The 26,380-nt window shown below is 47.8% G+C and overlaps 1 protein-coding gene across 2 annotated transcripts in view; it reads left to right on the top strand.

Moving 5' to 3' along the window:
- The window catches only part of LOC146868568 (ryncolin-2-like), a 304,312-nt gene extending 279,121 nt beyond the window's left edge, over positions 1 to 25,191 (top strand). The window contains exon 6 of one of the 2 annotated variants that reach the window (XM_085611342.1): positions 23,902 to 25,191. In XM_085611342.1, the coding sequence (XP_085467468.1) occupies positions 23,902 to 24,149 (248 nt within the window). In that variant the 3' untranslated portion in view covers positions 24,150 to 25,191. The remainder of the gene's footprint in view (positions 1 to 23,901) is intronic. The other variant, XM_085611352.1, reaches the window with a different exon arrangement.
- The last annotated feature ends 1,189 nt before the right edge of the window (positions 25,192 to 26,380 follow it).

The raw sequence follows: 26,380 nt of genomic DNA on the forward strand, positions 1-26,380 counted from the left end.
CTGTGCAATATCACTGGCTGCCACACCTAGGGCCTACAAATGACTGTATGCAATGACAAGTACTTGATGGACATCCTTGTGCGACTCGTAGCCCTCCATTCCTGGCATGTGCACGCCTGTATTACCATTGTAAGCGTGTGAAATGCGTACCCGTAAGGGTACTCCTAGTAGTACACGTACGTGTACAACTAGTGCGTACCTGTACGAGTACTAAGGTAGTACATGTACGTGTACGCACTGTACTACTAGTGCGTACACTGTCGTGTACTCCTAGTGCGTACACGTACGTGTACTACCTTAGTACACGTACGGGTACGCACTAGTAGTACACGTACGTGTAAGCACTGTACTCCTAGTGCATACACAGTATGTGTACTCCTAGTGCGTACACAGCACGTGTACTACCTTAGTACCCGTACGTGTAGTACATGTGCTGTATACGCACTAGTAGTACAGTGCGTACACATACGTGTACCACTAGTGCGTACACATACATGTACTAAGGTAGTACACGTACGTGTACGCACTAGGAGTACACATACGTGTACGCACTAGGAGTACACATACGTGTACGCACTAGTAGTACACGTACTGTGTACGCACTAGTAGTACAGTGCGTACACGTACGTGTACTAAGGTAGTACACGTACGTGTATGCACTAGGAGTACACGTACTGTGTACGCACTAGGAGTACAGTGCGTACACGTACGTGTACTCCTAGTGCATACACGTACGTGTACGACCTTAGTACCCGTACGTGTATTGCACTCGCAATGAGAAACCTGACCTCCTCGCGTTGAGAATCTCGCCGGGAGGTTTATTTTCCATGCTCGCGATCGCCAACTTGAAGCTGCTGATCGCGAACAAGGAAAAAGTCTCGCCGGGATGTCATTTTGCTTGCTCGCGGTCGCCAACTTGACGTTGAGGACCGCGAGCAAGCAAAAAATGACCGCAGCACTACGCAACACTACACTACGCGTGTTCGCACTGTGCTACGTGCAGTTCGCGTAGTGCGAAGTAGCGCGAACTTCTCAAACTACGCGAGCGTAGCGTAGTGCTTTGCCCAGGCTTACTCGAGTGACACATCAGAACACACATCAAAGTCACTTTGCATTCAGTCAGCTGGACACACACATTGCAACAGATGCCACTCAATGCTACAAGCTTGCACTCTCCTACCCAGTGACTCACCATTATGAGAAGAAGTTGCGTATGAGCTGACTTCGGATATCATCATCCGCCTCCTCATCACTTGCCTCGTGACCAAGCCCTGGATCCTCCACGGGTGGATATTCCTGCTCATCAGGATCAAGGATGAGTGGCACTGCCTTCTCAACGGCCATGTTGTGCAGCAAGCAGCATACGAGGAAGACTTGGCAGACCTTCTATGGGGCATAAGGGAGGGACCCGCCTGTCTTGTCCAGGCACCGGAATCGGCTCTTCAGGAGTCCAAACGTCCTCTCAATCACTCGCCTGGTCTGCCCGTGTGCATTGTTGTACCGGTGATCTGCAGCTGTTCTTGGGTTGCGGAGAGGTGTCATCAGCCATGGCATGTTGGGATATCCAGAGTCCCCTACATGGAAACATAATGTAAATAAGTGGGTCAGGAGATGCCGTAAGACCCAAAGATACCGCAAAACACAGGACAAACAGAGTATACCCACCAACAAGACATGCTCGTTCGTTGTGCAGCCGCAGCATCATTTGTGGCACCATGCTACGCCTCATGATGTAGGCATCGTGTGCTGATCCTGGAAAACGTGCACAGACACGGGAAATCAGCATGTTAGCAAGACACACCACAAGGGCATTTATCGAGTGGTAATGTTTTCTATTGCGATAGGCTTGTTCCTGTGCCTGTGGTGGTACCAGAGCCACATGTGTCCCATCAATGGACCCAATTACATGGGGCATCCCTCCCAGGGCATATAAATCACCCTTGGCCTCTGTCAACTCCTCAGGAGTAGGAAATGTGATGAATTCATCAAGGTGCTCCAACATGGCTGCTAAAACATCACGCAGGACACGGCTGAACATTGTCTGTGACATCCCACCCACATCAGCTATGGTCAATTGAAACGTACCTGTGGCAAAAAAATGTAGGGCTGCCATCACCTTCATCTTGGGGGTCAGCGCACTAGGATACCTGTGTCGCAGTGTGGTGCCAGCTTGTCTGTCAAGTCCACAATCAACTTGCGAGTGAATCTGTAATGGCGGATGCAGGCACGTTCCCTCATGGCACCCAAGTCTGGCATTGTTCTTGGGACAGGCTGTGCCCTGCAAGAGATCGTTTATAAGAATGAAGATAGAGAGTCTGCCAATATCAATGTCAATGAACATAGCACATGCTACACTGCTAATACACATCAGGTAACTATGGAGTCGGGTGTGTGCAATACATACAGGACACATATGCCAGCTTGCTGGCACTCCTACAAAAAGCAAGATACACCTGTTGTTTGTCAAGTATACATGACATGCCCTGAAATGAGCTGGGGGCCAGAGTGAAGAGCCATAGATATCACCGGAGGGACACACAACTAGGGGTGGGCGGAATTTGCGTAATCGCGTTACGCAAATCTCCGCGAAACGGTAAAAAATCTCCGCGAACAAGCAGAAATTCCGCGAACACGCGGAATTACTTGTTCGCGATACTTTTTTCCTGTTCGCGATCGCTGTTTGCGTGCTCGGGGTGAAATATCTCGCGAACACGCATATTGAGAACGCGAACAAGCAAAAAATTTCGCGAAGTCGCGGAACGCAGATTTTTGGGCAATTTCGCGTTCTCCGCGGAACGCGAAATTACCCAAATTCCGCAAATTCCGCGAACGGAACGAAATTTTCCGCCCAGGCCTACACACAACCACATAGCTGCATTGGAAGGATGTCATCTCACCCAGACAGCTGACTGCAAGGCGCACGCACAGGTCACATGGAATGTCAAATGTACATATCAAACACAGTGCGATGAAGGGGTACATGTGACAACACAAAGACACAGCCATTGAGACAACGCACTCATGTATGACTGGGAAAATATGATGTCCGATGCACACAGACCCTACAGCCGTGGGAATCCACATGTGGCATGGTGTGCGTAGATGTGTTCCATGCCCATCTCCACACAGACCCCTGTTGGATGCACCAACAGCAGATGCAGTTGACGGGACACTGACATCAAGCTCATGGGAACACATGACACACACCTGACATAGTCACAAAGGGAACCAGGTGGAGGGCAAACCCAATATACCCTTGAGGGCTTAGGCAGATAAATTGATAAGGTGAAAGTGGCGACAAGGGATTTTGTTCGTGACAGAGTAGTTACTTGGTTCTATTTCTTAACAAATTATTGTTATGCAATAACTAACTGTCCTGAAGATGGTCTGACGGACTTCTGCCATCCAAGACCGAAACGTCGACTCCATCATCTATTTTCGCAATATTTGAAATATACAGTTGATTATTTTCTCAATAACGAGATTGGTCTCTGTTAAAACTGTACTGAAATAGATGTTTTTTGATGAAATGTGGATCTGATGTAACCCGCCTTTCATGATTTATTGCTCAAACCAATGGTTCTTATGTACTCCTTTTTATTCTGATTCATATATAAAAAGATTTGTGTTTATATCACAAAAAAAGAATTCCCGTGTGTGTACTCTTTATATCTGATGATTGTTCTTAATGATAAATTCACAGCTGGTGTAAAATTGATTTAAATACACCCACAAAATAATTTGTTAAGAAATAAAACCAAGTAACTACTCTGTCACGAACAAAATCCCTTGTCGGCACTTTCACCTTATCAATAGTCACAAAGGGGCACGTTGATCGTGACATGTCAGTTAATAGAGTTTCCCTGTCCCTGGCATCAGGAGACAGGTGCGGGTGTTGATGACTGTGCCATCCCACTGCTGCTGTGCATGACACAGTTGGACTACAGACACACATGTGGCAAGTGTCAAGGTGATGTGTGCCACATAGTGCCCCATCACACATGACATGTGTCCACAGGTCATCACACATCAATTGTGCAACTAGATGAGATGACCTGTGCAATATCACTGGCTGCCACACCTAGGGCCTACACATGACTGTATGCAATGACAAGTACTTGATGGACATCCTTGTGCGACTCGTAGCCCTCCATTCCTGGCATGTGCACGCCTGTATTACCGTTGTAAGCGTGTGAAATGCGTACTACTAGTAGTACACGTACGTGTACAACTAGTGCGTACCTGTACGAGTACTAAGGTAGTACACGTACGTGTACGCACTGTACTACTAGTGCGTACACTGTCGTGTACTCCTAGTGCGCACACGTACGTGTACTATCTTAGTACACGTACGGGTATGCACTAGTAGTACACGTACGTGTAAGCACTGTACTCCTAGTGCATACACAGTATGTGTACTCCTAGTGCGTACACAGCACGTGTACTACCTTAGTACCCGTACGTGTAGTACATGTGCTGTATACGCACTAGTAGTACAGTGCATACACATACGTGTACCACTAGTGCGTACACATACATGTACTAAGGTAGTACACGTACGTGTACGCACTAGGAGTACACATACGTGTACGCACTAGGAGTACACATACGTGTATGCACTAGTAGTACACGTACTGTGTACGCACTAGTAGTACAGTGCGTACACGTACGTGTACTAAGGTAGTACACGTACGTGTATGCACTAGGAGTACACGTACTGTGTACGCACTAGGAGTACAGTGCGTACACGTACGTGTACTCCTAGTGCATACACGTACGTGTACTACCTTAGTACCCGTACGTGTATGCACTAGGAGTACACGTACTGTGTACGCACTAGGAGTACACGTACGTGCACACACTGTACTACTAGTGCGTACACAGTACGTGTACTCCTAGTGCGTACATGTACTACCTTAGTACACGTACGGGTACGCACTAGAAGTACATGTACGTGTACGCACTGTACTCCTAGTGCGTACACAGTACATGTACTCCTAGTGCATACACGTATGTGTACTACCTTAGTACCAGTACGTGTACGCACTAGGAGTACACGCGCTGTGTATGCACTAGGATTACACGTACATATAAGCACTAGGAATACACATACGTGTACACACTAGTAGTACACGTACTGTGTACGCACTAGTAGTACAGTGCGTACACGTACGTGTACTATTAGTGCGTACACGTACGTGTACTGCTAGTGCGTACACGTACGTATACTAAGGTAGTACACGTACGTGTATGCACTAGGAGTACACGTACTGTGTACGCACTAGGAGTACAGTGCATACACGTACGTGTACTCCCAGTGCGTACACAGTACGTGTACTCCTAGTGCGTACACGTACGTGTACTACCTTAGTACCCATACGTGTTCACACTAGGAGTACACATACTGTGTACGCACTAGGAGTACATGCACTTGTACACAGTTGGAGTGCACATACTGTGTACGCACTAGTAGTACAGTGCGTACACGTCGTGTGCTCCTAGTGCATACCCGTATGTGTACTAAGGTAGTACACGTACGTGTAGGCACTAGGAGTACACGTACTGTGTACGCACTAGGAGTACAGTGCGTTCACGTACCTGTACTCTAGTGCATACACAGTACGTGTACTCCTAGTGCGTACACATATGTGTACTACCTTAGTACCCGTATGTGTACGCACCAAGAGTACACGTACGTGTACGCACTAGTAGTACACGTACATGTACTACTAATGCGTACACGTACGTGTACTAAGGTAGTACACGTACATGTACGCACTAGGAGTACACGTACGTGTATGCACTAGTAGTACACGTACGTGTCAAACGCACTGTACAACTGGTGCCGTAGGGGTACGTGTGAAACGCAGTGTACACCCGCAATCAATGCATGTGTACGCTTCGTTTCACCATTGTACTGGTGCCATAGGGGTACGTGTGAAACGCGCCGTACCTGTGTGTGGATTTCAAAATTACATAGGGGACACATAAGGGACAAGTATTAGGCTCTACATGCATGCTGGTTGTCATGGAGACGGAGTTTTCAGTTGAAAAGTGTGGATCAGGTGTCCTGGAACAGTCAGTTGGCCACATAATACAATGTTGCAAAGTGGTTGTTGACTTAACATGATGCTCAAAATTTGAACGATGCGAATGCTGTCATTGGTGTATGTTTAAAGTCATTGGTGCATGTTTAAAGGGATTGGAGTAAACGTACGATGCTAATGAGTCTGACCAATCACTATGTACTCCTCAAAATGAATGCCCCTCAGCAAGACAGATATAAGGCAGCCAGAAGCCATGAGAGGGCACTTGCCTGCACAACTTTCCAGTTGACCACATTGTTGCTGTCTCTGCTTCCTCTGGACCATGTCACGTACTGTGGAGAGGGCCCAGCCATTCACCCAGGAGGAGAATGAGGCCTTGCTGGATGCCCTCCTCCCACAGTACCCCAAGCTGTATGGGAGACCAGGGGAGCAGGTGACTGCTGAGTTCACTACCTTTGCCTATGCACCTGTTGTGTGACTGTGAATATTGTGTCCTGGTGGGACAGACATGCAATGTTGTTTAGAGTGGGTCCCGGGGGGGAACATGCTGATGTCTCTCATGCAGAGCATGATGTAGTTCCTGTGTGCACTCCTCACTTGCATTGTGCTTACTGTGACTTTCACTGCATAGTGCATGACACATTCAGCCTGGCAAATCCTTGGTGGCTTTTTTTCCTAATGTCCTGAGGTGATTCAGTGGTCCCCCCTGTGTGACTGTACCCACAGATGTGTATGAGTTGAGTGGACCTGTGGTTAGAGTGTCCAAATGATGTGTACGACGTCATGGACATTGATGTGTGTGAATGTTCCTTGTCATGTGTGTGAGTGTCTATGTGAAGTGTTGCACCACAGCTGCATGGAGGTGGCAACAGATCTACCCATCTGATGTGACAAGTAAGCCGTGCTGTGTGTCTGACTTGCAGAGCTAGCATGACACCTGTGACACCCCACTGGCAAGTGGCACATGTGCAGAGTGAGGGTTGTATCCGCTGTTGTCAATGACAGGCGAGTGATCTGTGCTTGGGTGTGTTTGTCTAGTATGCTGAGGGTGCGTCAGTGGAGTGGGACATGTGACTGCTTGGCATGTGCTGGCCATCAGCCTGCTGTTGCATGTTCTGCACAGTGTGTGGCATGATCAGTGAGTGTGTCGCACCCCTCATGCCAACCTGTTGACTTTCAATGCCATGTAGTGCATTGGGGCTTGCACACAGGCAAATTTCTTATTGTGTATGATGTAATTCCTGTCTGCATCCTATGCCCTGTTCAACATTTCAAAGATGTTCAAATGTGTGTCTCTGGGACATGGAGCAGGTGTATTGATGTTGTGTCACTTTGTTATCCTGACAGGTAACTGCCTACAAGAAGGCGGTGATGTGGAAAGACATCGTCAGGGCCGTGAGATCTGATGGGGAGCATAGTCGGCAGCTGCCACAGGTCCGCAAGAGGTGGCAGGACATCCGGTGCTGGACCCGGTGGATCGCCCGGGTCCAGCTGGGGCTCGTCCTTCCTCGCCCCCACAGCGGCCGCCGACGCCTGACCCCCCACATGAGACGTGTCCTGGCGGTGGTATTCCCTGAGCTCGATAGGCAGTTACAGGAGAGACTGCAGCAAGGAGGGGGTAGGTACATGACTGTTTGTCGTGTTATGTGTCGCCAGCTTTTTGAAGTGCTCTGTAGCCTGGATACACTCCCAGAGTTTATATGTGCAGTGTATTTTCCCCAATGTCACCTGGTGCTCTTTTTCATCCCTTCCCCTCCTTGACATGCGTCCCCTGGTCTGTGTGTAATCACATTTGCACATGGTCATCTAGGGTGCCATCAAATCTAAGTGCACATTGCTTTCTGCATCATGTGGGAGGGTGGTCTGTGACTTGTGTTGGTACCTTGCCTGTGCCATGACCTGTTCACTATGTTGGGGGGCCATATTTGTTGTCACTGATGATGATTCTCAACATAGGAGTGTGAGCTTTCAAATGAACACCGTTGCAGCATGCATGACCAATGTTGTGTCCTCAAACATGATGTGCATGAGTGGGAGATATGCATAGTGCCATGACGTTTGAACATGGTACAGTCAGCTCATTCCAGGACCACGGAGCAGTGTGCCCACTACCGTCCCCTGAGACACCCTGGCCTCCTAATCATGTGTGTCATCCAACACTGTGCACATTCTCTGTGGGTTCAGCATAGGTCTGCCTCTGTGGCATTGTTCCCTGGCCTAGTTTGTATTTTTCAAATGTGTGCTGCATGTGTCCACTGGACAGGGATACACCATTTAGCTTGTGCATACTCACACTGGGCAGTGCCTGTGTGGCTATTCACAACAATCTGTTGATGGTTGTTTGTCACAAATATGTGTTGGTAGCCCCACGAGGTGATGTTGTGTAAATGAAGCAATTTTTCATGCACAGTTATTGTAACCCTGAATAAGAGATGTCACTTCTTGATCTGTATCAATCACATTGACTCAGGTATGGGGGGGGGGTGTGCGGGAGTGACATGCATGTGCAACCCTGATTTTTCATTGCCAGGTCTGACTTGAGTGTGAGACTTGGCTGTACAGAGAATCACCGTGCAGTGCCCCTGTGATGCTGGCCAGTGCTTGATGTTTGTTCTTTGCAGCCTGTGTCAGTTTTTTAAAAACATGAATCCTGCTCATGATGATGATGATGATGATGATGATGAAAGGGAATTTATAATGCGCTACTTTGCCCGAAGGCATCAAGGCGCAACTGATGGAAAACAATCAGCCAGATCCAAGATACGGAGAGAGAGAAGCATTAGAGATAAGCTTCAGAGAAGAGCAACGTTGTAAGGCCTCTACGGAATAGGGTAAGAGATTCCTGATTCCTGAGGACAAGGGGAAGCTCATTCCAGAGTTTGGGGGCAAGAGCGAAGAAAGCTCTGCCTCCCCACATTGCTTTCGCAACGCGAGGGACGGTTAGTAACTTCTGATTAGCAGATCGCAAGGCCCTGCCTGGGGTGTAGTACGACACAAGAGACCTAATGCCCTCGGCCCCTGCGTCATGAAGAGCCCGGTGGATGATAATCAGGGTTTTGAATTTAATCCTGGCATACACCAGAAGCCAGTGAAGATGTTTCCTGATCGCAGTTCCTGAGGAGCGTCTAGGGGCATTAACAACAAACCTTGCTGCCGCGTTCTGGACCACCTGCAGCCGATGAACCAGTTTATTGCTCATCCCAAGATATAAGGCGTTACAGTAGTCGAGGCGCGAAGATAAAAGGGCAACCGAGACTTGTTTCCGGGCATCAGGGGTGAGGTAATGGGTGAGCTTTCTCAACACCCTTAGAACCCCACAGCAGGTGGAAACGGTCCTATTCACTTGCTTGTCAAAGGCAAGCGAGGTGTCAAAGAGGACTCCCAGATTTCGTGCAACGGGGGATGGCTGGGGGCATGATCCCAGAGTCGATGGCCACCAATCGGCTGACCAAACCTCCTTGTTTCCCCCGAACACAAGGATCTCAGTCTTCTCCCCGTTCAACTTTAGAAAGTTTGACGTCATCCAACCTGCCACGGCCCTCATACAGTTCCTAAAGTTTAGTGCCGTGGACCCGACGGATTGTGACAGGGAGACCATGATTTGGGTGTCGTCGGCGTACGAGAGAACTTCCAATCCAAAGGACCTGACAAGCCTAGCAAGTGGGGCCACATAAACGTTGAAAAGTGTAGGGCTCAAAGAGGAGCCCTGAGGGACCCAGCACAGCAAAGGCTTGGCGGTGGAGAGGAAGTCACCCAATTTAACCCTTTGCTCTCTGTTGTTGAGGAAGGAAGAAAGGAGACTAAGAGCCGGACCCTCCACTCCCATCTCACTGAGACGAGAGGCCAAGATGGTAGGGGACAGGGTGTCAAACGCGGCTGTAAGGTCGAGCAGGATCAGAAGCGTAGTCTGACCCCTGTCGACCTTAGCGCGGATATTATTGACCACCACTGTAAGGGCTGACTCAGTGCTATGCGCCTTTCTAAAACCGTGCTGAGAAGGATCCAGCAGGGAGGTTTTATCGAGAAAGGCGCTAAGATGGAAATTCATGTGAGCTTCCAACATCTTGGCCGGGGCAGGAAGAAGGGAGATAGGACGAAAGTTCTTTAAAATCCTAGGGTCCAAAGTGGCCTTTTTTAAGAAGGGCTTTACAATAGCTGTTAAAACACCACTGAGTAAAGCCCTGTTCATAACTGCCAACAGGGGGGCGATTAGAGTTGCCCTACAGTTTTTTAAAACTTTGAGCGGACAGGGATCAAGAGGAGAGCCTGACCTAAGAGAATCCAAAAGTTTATCAAGGTCCTTGGCTGTGAGAGGGGGAAACTGGGGTAGGTTTCGGTAGGGAGAGTAGTATTCCCCGAATCAGGAGAGAGAGCCCAAGTGAGATTATTCGTCTGGAGGGCTGTGTAGATGTCTAAAATTTTGGAATGAAAAAAGGAGGAGATCTGATCACAGAGTTCTTGTGAAGGAACTATAGGGTCTGGGTGGTGGATAAGGGAAAGGGAGTCTACAATTTTGAACAGGTCTCCAGGGGAAGTAAGAGAGGAAGTGAGGTTAGAGAAATAGAGTTGCTTTTCAGTCAGCACCGCCGCTTTATAACTCTTAAGGAGATGTCTGTGCTGAGTCCGGCCTTCCGTATCGGGCTGAGCTCTCCAGAGCCTTTCTTGCCTCCTACATGCCTGCCTCTGAACTCTGAGAGAGTCGGAGTACCAGGGCGCTGAAGGGCGTTTCCTGGCGCTATATAAAGATTTGAGGGGGGCAAGAGTGTCCAGTGCCTTTGCGATAGTGCTCGCAAGCTCCCGTGCCGAGGAGTCGATATCCTGAGAGGGAAGGGGCTTGAAATTGGCAATGAGGGGACCCAGGGAATGATCAGTCAGCCCCCGGAGGCTCCTCTTCTGCACCCAACAGTTAACATCTTTTCTGGGGGCGAGAGAGGCACAAGGAGTAAATTCCATGGAGACTGCATTATGATCGGAGCAGGAAAGGGGAAAGGAGGGACCTAACTCCAACCTGGGGTCATTCGTGAATACTCCATCTAGCGTGTGGCCGGCAGTGTGGGTGGAAGATAATACCTTTTGAAAAAGATTGAAGGAGGCCAACAGATCCACGAGGGATAGCGTATCACTAGAGTTACTAGAGTACCACATTTTTGGCACCTGTGTGTGGTTGAGATGCAATGCAGTTTGGACTTTGTGTGCTGACATCTGTGTGTAAATTCTGGCGGGCCATGAGGGTGTCCCCACAGTACAGCTAGGCTTTTTTACAACCCAATTGCAGGCCCATTAGATTATGCATTGTCCTGGGTGTGGACATGTGTGCCACTCCAGATGACAGGCAGTAGGTCATATGTGTAGCCAACTGTGTAATCAGGTGACGGATGGCCATGTGACAACTGACATAATTCAAGTTGTTACTACCAAAATATTGTACCTTGGCACTCACAGCACTTGTCAACAGTTGTTCATGTTTTAAATGTGGAAATTTGAAGATTTGTGTTAAGAACACTGATGTGCCTGCATGAAAAAAGTCTCCCAAGGAAGTGCACACCAAACAACATTTCCACTTTCATGGAACACGCTGGCAACTTTTCAAAGAAGCCACTGTTAGAATTACATGTGGTTGCAGATTCTCCATATACATGTTCCCACAGTGGTCTTGATTTTGTGAGACTCCTTTGTTGTTGGTGATACAAAATAACGAATCTCAAGACATCAAGACCTCCGCGGGCCCATGTATATGTACTTTCTGCAACACCATTTATTTATAACAGTGGCTTCTTAGAAAAGGTGCCAGCTTCTTCTATGACAGTGTCAATGTAATTTTGTGTGCACTGCCTTGTGCGACATATTGCATGCAGGCACATGAGTGTTCTTTTCACGAAATGGCCAATTGGCACATTCAAAACATGTTGATTGTGTAAAGTATTGTGAGTCCCAAGGTAGCACATTTTTTTGTTTTGTTTTCCAAAGTACTTACAGGTCTCTGAGTGTGGTGACACCTTGAGTATTGAGGTGTGTTAGTTTACCTTGGGTGCACCACTACTTTTTCTTTCAGGGTAAACATGAGGTGGCATGACTTCATTGTATTGCTGTGCTCACCGGTTCACAGACATTCGCTTCTCAGTGTATTTCTCATTCAATTTGTGGCTTTTTGTGTATTTCTTTTCCTGGTGTCCAAGTGGCATAGTGGGTCTACCAACTGGGCAGTAGAGGGCTTACATATGTGCTCTAGCTGTTACTCATGATGCATTGCCTGATATGCACTGTGACCAATTGTTCTTGTGCTCATGTGTCAGGTGTATACAGGTGACTGATGCATTTTGGTTTCTTCTCCTTGCCCACAGCATCATCATCCGCAAGCGAGGGAGACACCTGCATGGACCTGGAGGAGGGACCCAGCGACAGTGCCACCAGTGCTGTGGAGGCAGAAGGAGCCAGTGGCACGGAGGGCGAGGGGAGTCAGTCGGAGGACCTGTCTGGAGGCGAGAGCATCTACGACGCCGACGGGTCCGAGGCTGACCTCCTTGAGGAGGCGGAGGCTGCAACAACAACTGGCAGCATCCCACCATCCCATCCCCCTACTGTCCCTGCGGTGCCTGGTCCTGCCACAGATGACGCCCCCCCCGGTCGACAAACCTTGAGGTTCCTTTGTGAAGGCAAAGTAGGGGTGGCTAATTTTTTTTTGGTGCTGAATAAAGCCTTTTCTTTTGCTTTCAACACTATTGCATTTCAGGTACTTGATGTTGGTGATGAGGCTCATGGAGTTGGTGTTCTGGTAATGTGTTAGGGGTCAGAGAAATGTTTTTGTATTATGGTCCTGAGGTGGACCATGGGATCTGTGTGCCATCACAATGTCTCAGCAAAGAATCATTGGTAGTTTGTCTTCATTTGTTTTTGAGACATTGTCCCAAGGAGTGTTCCTTCCTCTGTGGCACCTGACATCTTCCCTGCAAACAGTTGCACTATTGTTGTGCTGACCTGTGTCAACATTTCCTTTGTTGGTGAGGGATCCCTTCTACAATGGCCCTGCCTGCTCACCGATGTCTCCTGCTGAATCGTCTGTGCCATCCTTGCTAGTCACTGTACTTGTGTTTTTGGTATGTAGGAATGCCTTCAGGGACAAATTGGCCCTTTCCAGCACTATGCCTGTGTGTAATCACGGCCTACCACACAAATGGTACTTGTTATGCAGGGTATTTGGGCACCTGACTCACAATTGTGGGCATTCTATCTAGTGGAATTGAACCCTATTCCTTCCATGAGAGACAACATCTTGGTGGCTGGACCTGCACCTGAACATTCCTATCACTCATGGGATGTGCGTGACAGTGTGTGTTCCCTTTGGCTATCTTAGTTTTGTATGCAGTTACATGACTATACAGTCTTGTGGCATGAATTCAGGGTGTGCATTGTGCTGCATCCACCATGGGTGGGTATGCATGTGTTATATGTCCTCACACCCACATGTGGTGTGTCATGCAGTGTGTGAAAGACATCCATCCTCCTGGGAGTGGGACACTGCTGTCAGTGATGTGTTGTAATAGCACTAAAATCATAATCAAAAGTTAGGGATGCGTCCATACCACCATGTAGGTGTGGTCATCTGATAATGATGTACACCCCCCCATATCTCAGTCCACTGCTGGTAGTCATATGCACCCACCCCTCATATCTCTGTCCACTGCTGGGAGTCATATGCACCCAACCCTCATATCTCTGTCCACTGCTGGGAGTCCCCCGCACCCACCCCTCATATGTCTGGGCACTGCTGGGAGTCCTCTGCACCTATCCCCATATCTCAGTCCACTGCTGGTAGTCATATGCACCCACCCCTCATTTTTCTGTCCACTGCTGGGAGTCATCTGCACCCACCCCTCATATCTCTGTCCACTGCTGGGAGTCCTCTGCACCCACCCCTCATATCTCTGGGCACTGCTGGGAGTCATATGCACCCACCCCCATATCTCAGTCCACTGCTGGTAGTCATATGCACCCACCCCTCATATCTCTGTCCACTGCTGGGAGTCCTCTGCACCCACCCCTCATATGTCTGGGCACTGCTGGGAGTCATATGCACCCACCCCCATATCTCAGTCCACTGCTGGTAGTCATATGCACCCACCCCTCAAATCTCTGTCCACTGCTGTGAGTCATCTGCACCCACCCCTCATATCTCGGTCCACTGCTGGGAGTCCTCTGCACCCACCCCTCATATGTCTGGCACTGCTGGGAGTCATATGCACCCACCCCCATATCTCAGTCCACTGCTGGGAGTCCTCTGCACCCACCCCTCATATGTCTGGGCACTGCAGGGAGTCATATGCACTCACCCCCATATCTCAGTCCACTGCTGGTAGTCATATGCACCCACCCCTCATATTTCTGTTCACTGCTGGGAGTCATCTGCACCCACCCCTCATATCTCGGTCCACTGCTGGGAGTCCTCTGCACCCACCCCTCATATGTCTGGGCACTGCTGGAAGTCATATGCACCCACCCCCATATCTCAGTCCACTGCTGGTAGTCACATGCACCCACCCCTCATATCTCTGTCCACTGCTGGAAGTCATCTGCACCCACCTCTCATATCTCGGTCCACTGCTCGGAGTCCTCTGCACCCACCCCTCATATGTCTGGGCACTGCTGGGAGTCATATGCACCCACCCCCATATCTCAGTCCACTGCTGGGAGTCCTCTGCACCCACCCCTCATATGTCTGGGCACTGCTGGAAGTCATATGCACCCACCCCCATATCTCAGTCCACTTCTGGGAGTCCTCTGCACCCACCCCTCATATGTCTGGGCACTGCTGGGAGTCATATGCACCCACCCCCATATCTCAGTCCACTGCTGGGAGTCCTCTGCACCCACCCCTCATATGTCTGGACACTGCTGGGAGTCCTATGCACCCACCCCTCATATGTCTGGACAATGCTGGGAGTCCTCTGCACCCACCCACGCACCCCCTTGGAGCAGTACACTGCTGGCCTGGACCTACACACACACCAATCTGAAGGTAACATGCTGGGCCAGTCCTCTAAGCCCACATTCCTGGCGTGTGTACGCCTCATATCCAAAATGTACTGGTGCGTAACGGGGTACGTGTGACACGCACCGTACCCATGCATTCATTGCGTGTGTACGGTCCGTATCACTGTTGTACTGTGCCATAGGGGTACGTGTGGTACGCACCGTACCCACGCATTCATTGCGTGGGTATGGTCTGTCTCACTGTTGTACTGTGCCGTAGGGGTATGTGTGGTATGCACCGTACCCACGCATTCATTGCTTGTGTATGGTCCGTCTCACTGTTGTACTGTGCCGTAGGGGTAAGTGTGGTACGCACCATACCCACGCATTCATTGCATGTGTACGGTCCATCTCACTGTTGTACTGTGCCGTAGGGGTACGTGTGGTACACACCGTACCCACGCATTCATTGTGTGTGTATGGTCCGTATCACTGTTGTACTGTGCCGTAGGGGTATGTGTGGTACGCACCGTACACGTCCACTTCTGTTGTTGTGGTACGCAGGGGTTGCTGGACACGCCACCCCCCAAGTGACCAGACCCTGGTGGTAATGTATGTCCTCCATATTATAGGTTTGGCTTTGAATATGGGGTAGGTTTCCTGTTCCTCACCCCCACCCTGGCCCCTGGGTGTTGTTCTCACCTTCTGCGGCGTGTGTGTCGGTTGAGGAGCACCAGGTCATAGGCCAAGAGGACTGGGATGACACGTACGACGGGGTTCATGGCATGTACGTCACGTACCGGGGCTCCGTTGCGTATAGGTTCGCGTCGGACTCTGCTTTTCCGGCTGTGTTTGGGTCCCGTAAAAAAATAGACATACGGAGTGACGTAGGTACGAATCGTACTTGTTTGGCCGGAATCCGCTGCTTGAATACGTCCGGATGTCGCGTACAAGCTGTTCCGGATCAGAATCGTAGGTTTTTTTTACCCGTACGGGCTTTTGGACGAAACATATGAAAATAGGCTTTCTGTACGATTCGTACTTCCTAGGTTGAATGGAAAGTTTACCTGGGTACGAGTCGTATGGGGAAAACGCTCCGTACAACGATTCGTACAGCCTTTTTACAGGATCGGAATGGGCCGCTAAATCTCACCAGCGAGACTGCGTATGCGCGCAGCCTACGCCAGGCGAGACCTAAAAAGAAGAGCAGGCAAATATTTAAGAAAATGAATTATTTGATTATAAATCAAGCCGAGTTTCATGCCAGGTCTTTCCGGTGCACCCTGCTCTGTCTGAGGATCAGACCCTACTGCCCCAAACGAACACCTAGGCCTCCGGATCGGGCATGCAACCTTTGCAATGGTCCACACTAGCCTAGACTCCAGACCACCTCATACCCCTCTGAGAAACAAGATCGCCGAGGCAGGTTAATACTCAAAAGCAGATTATATGAAGGACCGCTGTTAGCGCCAAGCAGCTTTAGTCGGAGCGCTTGGGAAGCACCGCTGAAATGGGTAGGCACTTACGGAAGGGAGGGGTATTCCCGCTGAAGCCGAGTATTTAAATGTGTGAATGTATAGACGTTAGCAAAATAATAACAAGCATTTGCAATGCAATAGGTCTCGCATTTATAAGAGTTTGAGCTATTGGCATTGTAGAATTACAATGCCTTTTATTTATGTTTTGGTTTTAAAACAAATAAAAGGCATTGTCATTTACAATGTCAGTAGCATAAACTCGCATAAAAGCAATGTGTTGAGTGCAGCAGTGTGCGGCGTGCAGCAGTGTGCGGCGTGCAGCAGTGTGAGGCATGCAGCAGTGTGAGGCGTGCAGCACTGTGCGGCGTGCAGCAGTGTGCGGCAGTGTGCGGCGTGCAGCAGTGTGTGGCGTGCAGCAGTGTGCGGTGTGCAGCAGTGTGTGGCATGCAGCAGTGTTTTATGTAGCAGTGTGAGGCATGCAGCACTGTGTGGTGTGCAGCGGCATGCAGCAGTGTGCGGCGTGCAGCAGTGTGCAGTGTGCAGCAGTGTGCGGCGTGCAGCAGTGTGCTGCGTGCAGCAGTATCGTGCAGCTTGCAGCAGTGAGTAATGCAGCAGTGTGCAGCAGTGTGTGGTGTGCAGCAGTGTGTGCCATGCAACAGTGTGTGCCATGCAGCAGTGTTTCGTGCAGCAGTGTGCGGCGTGCAGCAGTGTGCGGTGCGCAGCTGTGTGCGGCGTGCAGCAGTGTGCTGCGTGCAGCAGTGTCGTGCAGCATGCAGCAGTGAGTAATGCAGCAGTGTGCAGCAGTGTGTGGCGTGCAGCAGTGTGTGCCATGCAGCAGTGTGTGGCATGCAGCAGTGTTTCGTGTAGCATTGTGCGGCGTGCAGCAGTGTGTGGCGTGCAGCAGTGTGAGGTGTACAGCAGTTTGCGGTGTGCAGCAGTGTGCGGCGTGCAGCAGTGTGCTGCGTGCAGCAGTGTGCGGCGTGCAGCAGTGTGTGGCGTGCAGCAGTGTGTGGCATGCAGCGGCATGCAGCAGTGTGTGGCGTACAGCAGTGTGTGGCGTGCAGCAGTGTGTGGCGTGTAGCAGTGTGCGGCGTGCAGCAGTGTGCGGCGTGCAACAGTTTGCGGCGTGCAGCAGTGTGAGGCTTGCAGCAGTGTGAGGCGTGCAGCAGTGTGTGGCATGCAGCAGTGTGTGGCATGCAGCAGTGTGAGGTGTGCAGCAGTGTGAGGCGTGCAGCAGTGTTTCGTGTAGCAGTGTGAGGCGTGCAGCAGTGTGCGGCGTGCAGCAGTGTGCGGCGTGCAGCAGTGTGCGGCGTGCAGCAGTGTGTAATGCAGCAGTGTGTAATGCAGCAGTGTGCACAGCAGTGTGTGGCGTGCGGTAGTGTGCGGCGTGCAGCAGTGTGCATCGTGCAGCAGTGTGCGTCGTGCAGTAGTGTGTGGCGTGCAGCAGTGTGTGGCGTGCAGCAGTGTGTGGCGTGGTTTGTAAACAACAAGAAAAGTGGACATCAAAGGAAAGGTGGGAGGGAACGAGCATATGGAGTGTGAGTTATAACGAAAGTTAATTGTTGTAAGAGGGGATGCAGGAAGTGAGGCCGAGCGCGCCCTGGCGAAAGCAGTCTGCTGCCTTCAAGTCCGATGCCAGATGCCAGCTTCGCGCTTGAATGCCTCACATGCACTGGCTATGAACCGCATTCCTAAGGTCTTGTGCTCCTTACTAAATCTCTCTGAATGCGTGAGGCGGCGCACGCGCAGGAAGTAGCTGGTGGCAAATGGAATGCGCGTGGTTGTGCGCGTAACCGCCACCCGATCCGCCTGGGAAGCCTTTGGGAGCATTTTCTGAAGCCCCTACATAAGTCTCGCTGGGCAATCGCTTACGCGATAGCCAGGCGAGACCTAAAAGTGGTAGGTCTTATTATAGGTTCCATGATGCTCACATATATCAATTTGTATTGTACTCGTAATGCTTTTTGTAAACCATAAACATTAACAAACAAAACATAATAGTGTATCAAAACGTAACATACTATAATCTAGTGTTATCTAACGTAACGCATGCTTTAGACCCATCAGATCATATATTTTCACACAGCCATAAAATGGGAATTTTTCCTTTCTAAGACCAGGTGCTACAATTACCCAACTTGATGGTACTTAGACGTACCTGCAATATAACCGAACTTCCGAACACTAAAAGAGCGTGCCACGAAGTGGGTTGAGATACATCACACAAAAAACAGTGCAACTTAACATGATATACCATTGTACACAAGCAGGGCGTGGTTTCAGAGTGAGTTTATGCGTCACCCCTAAGTTGTATCCACAACATTTTAAAAGATGCATTGTTTGCATCAGAAACAATGCAAGAAAAAGTACAATACTGCAATAATAAATATATTGTAAAAAAAAACGCTCGATTTCAAATTGCTGTTGTATCAGCTGAGGTGCTGTTATTGTTGATATTATCTTAAGAATCTGCTAATAAACGACTAACAACCAAGTAAAACGGTCGAAAGGAAAACATTGAACAACAAATATAAAAAAAATAAAGAAAAGAAAAAAAAGACAGTAATACACAGTCACCTACCAATAGAAAAAGTCCTGTTAAATGAAATGACCGAGGCTGAGGGATGGCATGAAATGGCCCGGAAATATTGGCAGCTTGACTACCTTCGAAAACTAAATAAATAAGACAACCCTAATTTAATTGTTGGTTTTAACGGGAGAAAAATTGTTACAAAAATCAAATAAGATAAAAAAATTCGTGAAATTCGGTTTGTTCTACAAAAATAAAAACCAGGGTGTAAATAAATTACACCGGGTTAGTCTCCAATACTCTGGTGTTCAGGTTGGAAAATGTCTTCAGTGTTTTTAAAATAACATATTACCTCTGTATTCTGAAACAAAGAAGTAAAACGGTATGAAAACGCACCCTTTTCTGAAAAAAGAAATGGAAAAGGGGCGTGCTGCCCCCTCCTCGAGGAGTTAATAAGACAGATTAGTGATGCGCTCTGGGTGGGAGGGGACTGGCCTTTTCACTGACCACTACAGAGGGACGAGACATTGTCATGCAAAGAAACCACCGCCTCGCATTGTCTCTCCCCTGCCTCTCACGTATATTTGAAGCATCTCATACAAGCCGGGAGGCGCATTCGCAGCCAGAGGGGTTCAGGCAGTAAGGAAGAAAGAGAGAGCGTGGAGAGGGAGGGTTACTGCACTGCGAGAGAACACCATGCACAGCAGGGACTCTGGAAACAATTCACGTAGAAAAACTCCAGCACTACCGAGCGAGTAAACAAAGTAAACAAAGATGGCGTTGGGCTGTCCACATGCGCGTACATTTTTTTTGTCCCTCCGTACGCGTGCACATCTTGAATTGATTACAAAAAGCCCTCGCATGGCGAGAGCAGAGCTGCGCGCTGCTAATGCCAGGCGAGACCTAAAAACTATAGTGACGAAACTGCAATGGAATGAAATTAGAAATGTATGCTTTGATTTAAACAATAACAACGCATACCCACCAACTTGAAGAACAATCTCGGAGTTTGAGGAGGGGGCGGGGTCTCCTGCCAATCACTTAATCTCCCGTGCCTACCAAATAATAAATGTGTCCTTGTGTAATGTAAGAGGTGCTCATGTGAAGCCCTCCAATACCTGTGGTATTTTATTGCAATGCAAAACAAAGCTGCATGAGTGCTTACCACAGCTTGAAAACAAGCCAGTAAAACATACTGTTAAGAAATTTCCCTGTGCCGCCTCTCCCGCACACGTCACTGCCTGTTATTCAGTGGTGACCTACACAGAATAAAAGTGGGGGGCAAAGGGAGGGAGCATGGGTAATGGGCGCACAGGAGGGAGACCTGGGGTGGTGTTAAATAAAACAATAAAGGAAAACTTACCTTCAGTGCAAGTCGCCTCCCGCGTTGCGCCTCTGTCTTCCTTGTCCCAGAAGACACTAGGACTATGTCACAGACTTCTTGGGCAATCCCTGTGCTGCTCTATGAGAGCAGCATTGACCTGAGCGGGCTGAAGAGACGCTCCGCTCAGGACAGGGAGGCTGTGCAGTTTCTCCAACCTGGCTGTTCAATGCATCTGGGCTGGAGAAACCTAAGTGCGTACGTGTGTTTGGCCAGCCTGTCTGGCCAAACACACATGCCCACTTAGAGAGTGCACATGGCACTCCTCGTCCCTCCTCCCATGACCCTGGTCCCGCCCCTCCCTACTGTATGCTGGCTCAACCAGCAACTGAAAAATAAAATAATGAAGTATATCATTTTATTTTTCAGGTGCTGGCTTTGAGCCAGTGAGGTGATGCTCCTCCGCCATTGTGGAAGAGCTGACTTGCTGTTATTTTCAGTGACTTAATTTGCCATGCCTTCAGCTCTCCCCATTAACTTCTCTCCCATGATTCCCTCGTGCAGCCCATGTATAGTAATCTTAATGTGACAAAATTACCAGTTTTCGTTTTATATATGATTGGGTTGAGACAAACTAACAGTGGATTCCCATTGCATTAATTGAAGCACTTAAGTAAAGGTTGGCATCTTGCATCTATATCTTGCCAAGTGGACTGAAAACAGCCCGATCTGCTCAAAAAACGAATCATTTTTGGGTCTCGCCTGACCCAGCGCATGCGCTGGTCTGGCGAGACTTATTGAGAGGGCTCACTTTCGCGGCCGCACGGCCGCTTGGCATAGCCAAATAGGTCTCGCTTTTGGGACCTTATAAGTATTTAGTTATGCAACTGTTGCATGGCTAAACACTTATAAGGTCCCAAAGGCCAGACCTATTGGCTATGCCAATGCTTGTTTCTTGTTAGGTCTCGCCTGACCCAGCGCATGCGCTGGTCTGGCGAGACTTATTGAGAAGGCTCCAAAAAGTGCTACCAGGCCAGCCTAGAGCTACAGTGCATGTGCGCGGGCGCGCGCTACGCTTTACCGCGATTACTTTCACTTTCGCGGCCGCACGGCCGCTTTGATCTTTGATCGTGATCGCGATTGCGATCACTTTCACTTTCGCGTATTTAGTTATGCAGCTGTGGCATGGCTAAACACTTATAAGGTCCCAAAGGCAATACCTATTGGCTATGCCAAAGCTTGTGAATCTTTGTTTGTTCTTGTTCCTGTTAGCCTGGGCAAGCCCGTCGTCTTTCTCCATGCTTCACGAATTGTGTAAAACCTTCGCCTCTGTGGTAAAGCAGTTTACCAAAATGAGCAGCGTTATAGTCCGTCACTCCCGGATCTCGACATACAAGTTGAGGTGCCAGCCCTTAATTAGGCAGAATATTGCTTTAATTTAACGAGCTCCTTTTCATTACCAGGGCATAAGTTGTAAGCCTGTCATGCTTTTGCTAGGGATGGGCTTATCTTTATTTATTCGCTGTCATCGGTGGCTGTCTTGTCTTGGGCAGCGTGCAAACGCCCCCAAAAAATTAACATGATGAAATAATAGCAAAGCACGTCAGTGTTTCATAAATAACGTCGCATAAAAAAACGTATGCTGTAATGTTCAGTGAAATATATGCGTAGTGTAAAATGACACACTCACACACACACACTCATTCACTCACTCTACATTTTGCACCTATATCCCAGCACAAGCCAAACTGCTATTGTGCGCATTTTCACAAAGAAGTGTTCTGGGCTATCCTTTATGAGCTGTTAAAGGTTTATTTTAAGAGTATGGCGTATATTAGATTTTTATTTAGTACTACCCTTCAGTTTCCAAAATTCAGGTATTGTGTTTTCTGTCTTTAAACAGCTGTTAGAGCATCTATCATTTCGGCAATTCAACTGGATTCCGAATGGTGGTTACAGTGCTTTAATTGGGATACGTTGTGTATTTGTGTAGGGGTAGCCTGTCTCTATAAGGGACGTAGACAAAGAAGCATAAAAAGGTATTCTTTCTAAAAGGCGAGGCCTGTGTAATTAAAGGCATGGCTTCAACATGTAAACTATAATCCGGTGCTTAACACCGCTACTAGTATTTGAGTGTCTGTCTCCGAGTTTTGTATTACTGTGTCCAGAAACGTCACACAACAACTAACGGATATATGAAATGAAATGAAATGAAAATTTGACTTATAAAGCGCTACAGTTATCTATCTAAACCAGACCTATTGGCGTTGCCCATACTTGTTAGGTGTATCTGGTAAATGAATAGCGATAATTTTGTTGTGTATAATTAGAAATTTAAAATATTCAATTCTGAAAAGGACTCTTTAGGAAGATACGTCAGAATGCACCATCCTAAATTAAACCTTTTCCCCTGCTCTGCAAGACGTGTTTGGAACTGTGGTCTTTGATAAAAAACGCAGCCTTGTCCTGCTGCTGGGTGCAGGGATGTACATTGGGTTGGTTGTGCTTGTTTTGGTGCTGGATCTGGATTGATATGATACGTGTTTTTTACAGTGTTTCATTGGCAGTAGTGAAAAGTCTTTTGCATTGGACTTCAATCTAAAGTGACTCAACTCATTATGCAATGAAGTAAGCTGGGCAGACCAATTGTATGTGTTTGTATGATATTTGACAACAAGCATTGACAAAGCCACAGGTGAGACCTATTGTATTTGCCAGTGGTTGAACAGCATCCCCAATGCTGTGCAGGATGGTTAAAGAATAACAAAAAAAAGCGGATTGGCATAGCCAATAGGTCTCGCCTTTGGGACCTTATAAGTGTTTATCTATGCAACAGTTGATGTTGTTGCACCAAGGATATTGTGCTGGATAACTAAACACTTATAATGTCCCAAAGGCGAGACCTATTGGCTCTGCCAATGCTTGTTTATATCGAGAGCAACACCAATAGCTCTAACTTTCACAAATGCGAGACCTATTGCATTGCAAATGCTTGTTAAAGTAGTTTACATCCGCAAAATGCCATGGGCAGACACAAATGCTCATGCCCCTAAATCCAATTCCTAAATCTTGCTGTATCACAGTAGCCAATGGCTGAAGTGGGCTGTCCATGAGCCGGTTTCTCTATGCACATGTATGTGTATGTTGTGTATCTATATGTTGCATATCTGTGTGGTGCGTGATGTGTGTGGTATGTGACGAGAGGAGACTTCGTCAAACAACTAAGGCTTTCGGTACGTGAGATATAAAAACTCCGAATACATATGAAAAATGTAATTTGCTTTGGAACTTAATGAAATGAATAACCAAATGTATGGAAAATGCAGGCAAATTATAGAAAACAAAATCTATTTATATATATATCATTCTAGTGAATTAACTTATATTAGGTTTTCATTTTAACTCCCCTGAGAGCAGAAACTAAATCAGGAGCATGGGGGCATATTATGTGTGCATATTAGCAGACATACGTGTGAGTGCATGTTTGTGTGTGTGTAAAATCAGTGTATTTAAACATTAGTGTCATTAAATAAATAAACTGTCCTCCTCGTTTTACAGGAGATTCCCTTTCTGTTCATCTGAACCTGCCATTCTCAACCAAAGACCAGGACAACGATTTGCTTCCATCCAGCTGTGCTGCGCTCTTCAAGGGAGGCTGGTGGTACGAAACCTGTCACCGAGCCAATCTCAATGGACTGTACCTTGCTGGCAAACACACCACCTACGCAGATGGTATTAACTGGGGCACGGGAAAAGGGTACTACTATTCCTATAAAACATGTGAAATGAAGTTCCGCCCTATTTAGACCTTTGGCAGCATTTGGTCACACTTTTTGATCCACGTCAAATCAGGATCTACTAACTGTAATTGAAGCTAAGTCTTTTCAACAACGTACATTTATTCAAATGAGCCTTTATTTTGAATGGTCTGCTCCACTTTTTCTAATACATAAGTAATAGCGCTTTAGTAGAAATTAAGTGAAAAATAAATGATACATAATTTCACCGTAATACTGAGTGATTTCTCTGCAGCACTGCACGACCTCTGTGTAACCCTGAGAGTGAACGGCCTGAAAACTTTCAAACTTAGAGATACCTTTACATGACATCCCTCTACCCAGGGCTGTAGCGGGGGTGGGCGGGATTGGAGCACTAGGGCTGGGCCTCTCTTTATTTCTGTGTGGCCTCCCATAAGTGATAAACTTCCTGTTGTACAATTCAAGGAATGGGATGGACTAGCAACTTTCAAATAAAGGTGAGTTTCAGCCACCTTCCTACCACCCACAGATTATCTGCTGCAATTACAGCTTGAGCTCTGCATTTATCTCAACCGGGACGGCCGCTGCAGCATTTGAAATGCAGTCATTTCGGTAAAGTTTAGCTGCCTCAACTGCGCACGCGCAGTTCAGTGTGATCCAGGAATGTGTCTATCCATTCAGAACGTGCGCTACTTACCACATGGGGAATGGGCCTCGGCAGAGTTGGAAAGCGACTGAATCTGGGGAGAGGATGTGGTCTCACGGCTAGAGCTGCTGACTTTGGAGCTGGGAAACCAAGGTTCGGGGTCGACTCCACATCCTGTTATTCTGGGCTAATTACTTAATCTCCTCGTACCTACCAAAAAAAGCATTTGCAATGCAATCGGTCTCGCCTTGGGACCTTATATGTGCTGAAACATCTACTGTTCTTTAACATGGAGGGAGAGTAAGCGCCAAACTGCGTGACATGCCAGGTATGAGAACACCTGGAGAGAAATATTGTCTTTCAGCGGGAAATGGTATAGTCCAAAACTCTGTTGTAATCTAAAATCAGGGCCTTTGGTGGTCATATTACTGAAAATACAAGATTTAAAAAAAAATTATCGTCTACGGATGCTCTTGGAAGACAATTTCTAAGGACAGGAATCTGGAGAATGCTAAAGTGATTTATGATTAGGTCTCGTCTGAGACAGCGCTTTAGTGCTGCTCTCGCGAGAGCTTTTGTAAAAGGGGGATCTGGAAGTGCAAACTAGTGCTTTTCAGGCCTCCAAATACAGTTCATGTGCGCCGGGCGCGCGCACCATTTAGCAGCCTGAAAGCACTAGTTTGCACTTTCAAATCCCCCGTTTACAAAAGCTCATTTCGCGGCCGCTTTGATCAGAACATCAAAGCGGCCGGAAAGTGCTCACCATTTGCCACCCCCTCCCTTATCCCACTTCCCTCACAATGGCGACAGCTTGTTTTTATTGAGAAAGCCCGTATTTTTAACACAAGCCCAACATGATTGCAAAGCGCTTTACTGCTAACTTGGGATGCATGGATGAAAAAAATAGTCAGCTGACAGACTACGGGAACTAAATGTTGCTAAAAACAGATCTGACCTGTGCTGAAAGAAAGCGCTCTTGATCCTGAATATGTTCACCCGAAGTGCTAATCACTCACAATGTGTAACTTCCCTAGGTGTATTCTCCTTAAAGGCGAAGCGTAATTGACTAACGTTGATACCAAACGTGCCAACACAACAATAACCTTTCCCTTCTTTGCTTCTTATTGTTTCTCTGTTGCTCTGTAGTACTGTATCCTGTGTTTAGCACTTCCTTTGTAACTATGCTGGGCCCCCTGTGGGGAAAGACATATTTTAGGTTTCGGCCGTAAGGGAAGAAGTTACCAACCCAGCTGCAAACGGCGGGAATAACTTTGGCTCGCAACAGCCAGGAGTGCATGGGCTCTTGGAAGTTTAGCATGCTGCACTTGCCAGGCGCTATATCAGAGAAAATGAACACTGGTGCAATAAAAAAACCATCTTTTTGACTGCTGCTGAAGCTAAGGCATGGTGCGTACCCCTTTTTCTGCTGATAGTAACAATATTGATTAAACCACTTAGTATGTTCATTCCTTACTTTTCAAAAAGATATTTGTGCGGTTTAATGTTTACTTCATCTTCTCGCACCTTGCATTCTCCTTGATGTAAAACATATACATTTCATTTCTTTAAGTGCAGCTGCATGTGATTTTTTTGCTAAATCACAAGCAAATATGTTTTTACTTTTAAAGTGTAA

This window comes from Triturus cristatus, chromosome 1_2 (assembly GCF_964204655.1).
Source record: "Triturus cristatus chromosome 1_2, aTriCri1.1, whole genome shotgun sequence".
Classification (NCBI taxonomy): domain Eukaryota; kingdom Metazoa; phylum Chordata; class Amphibia; order Caudata; family Salamandridae; genus Triturus; species Triturus cristatus.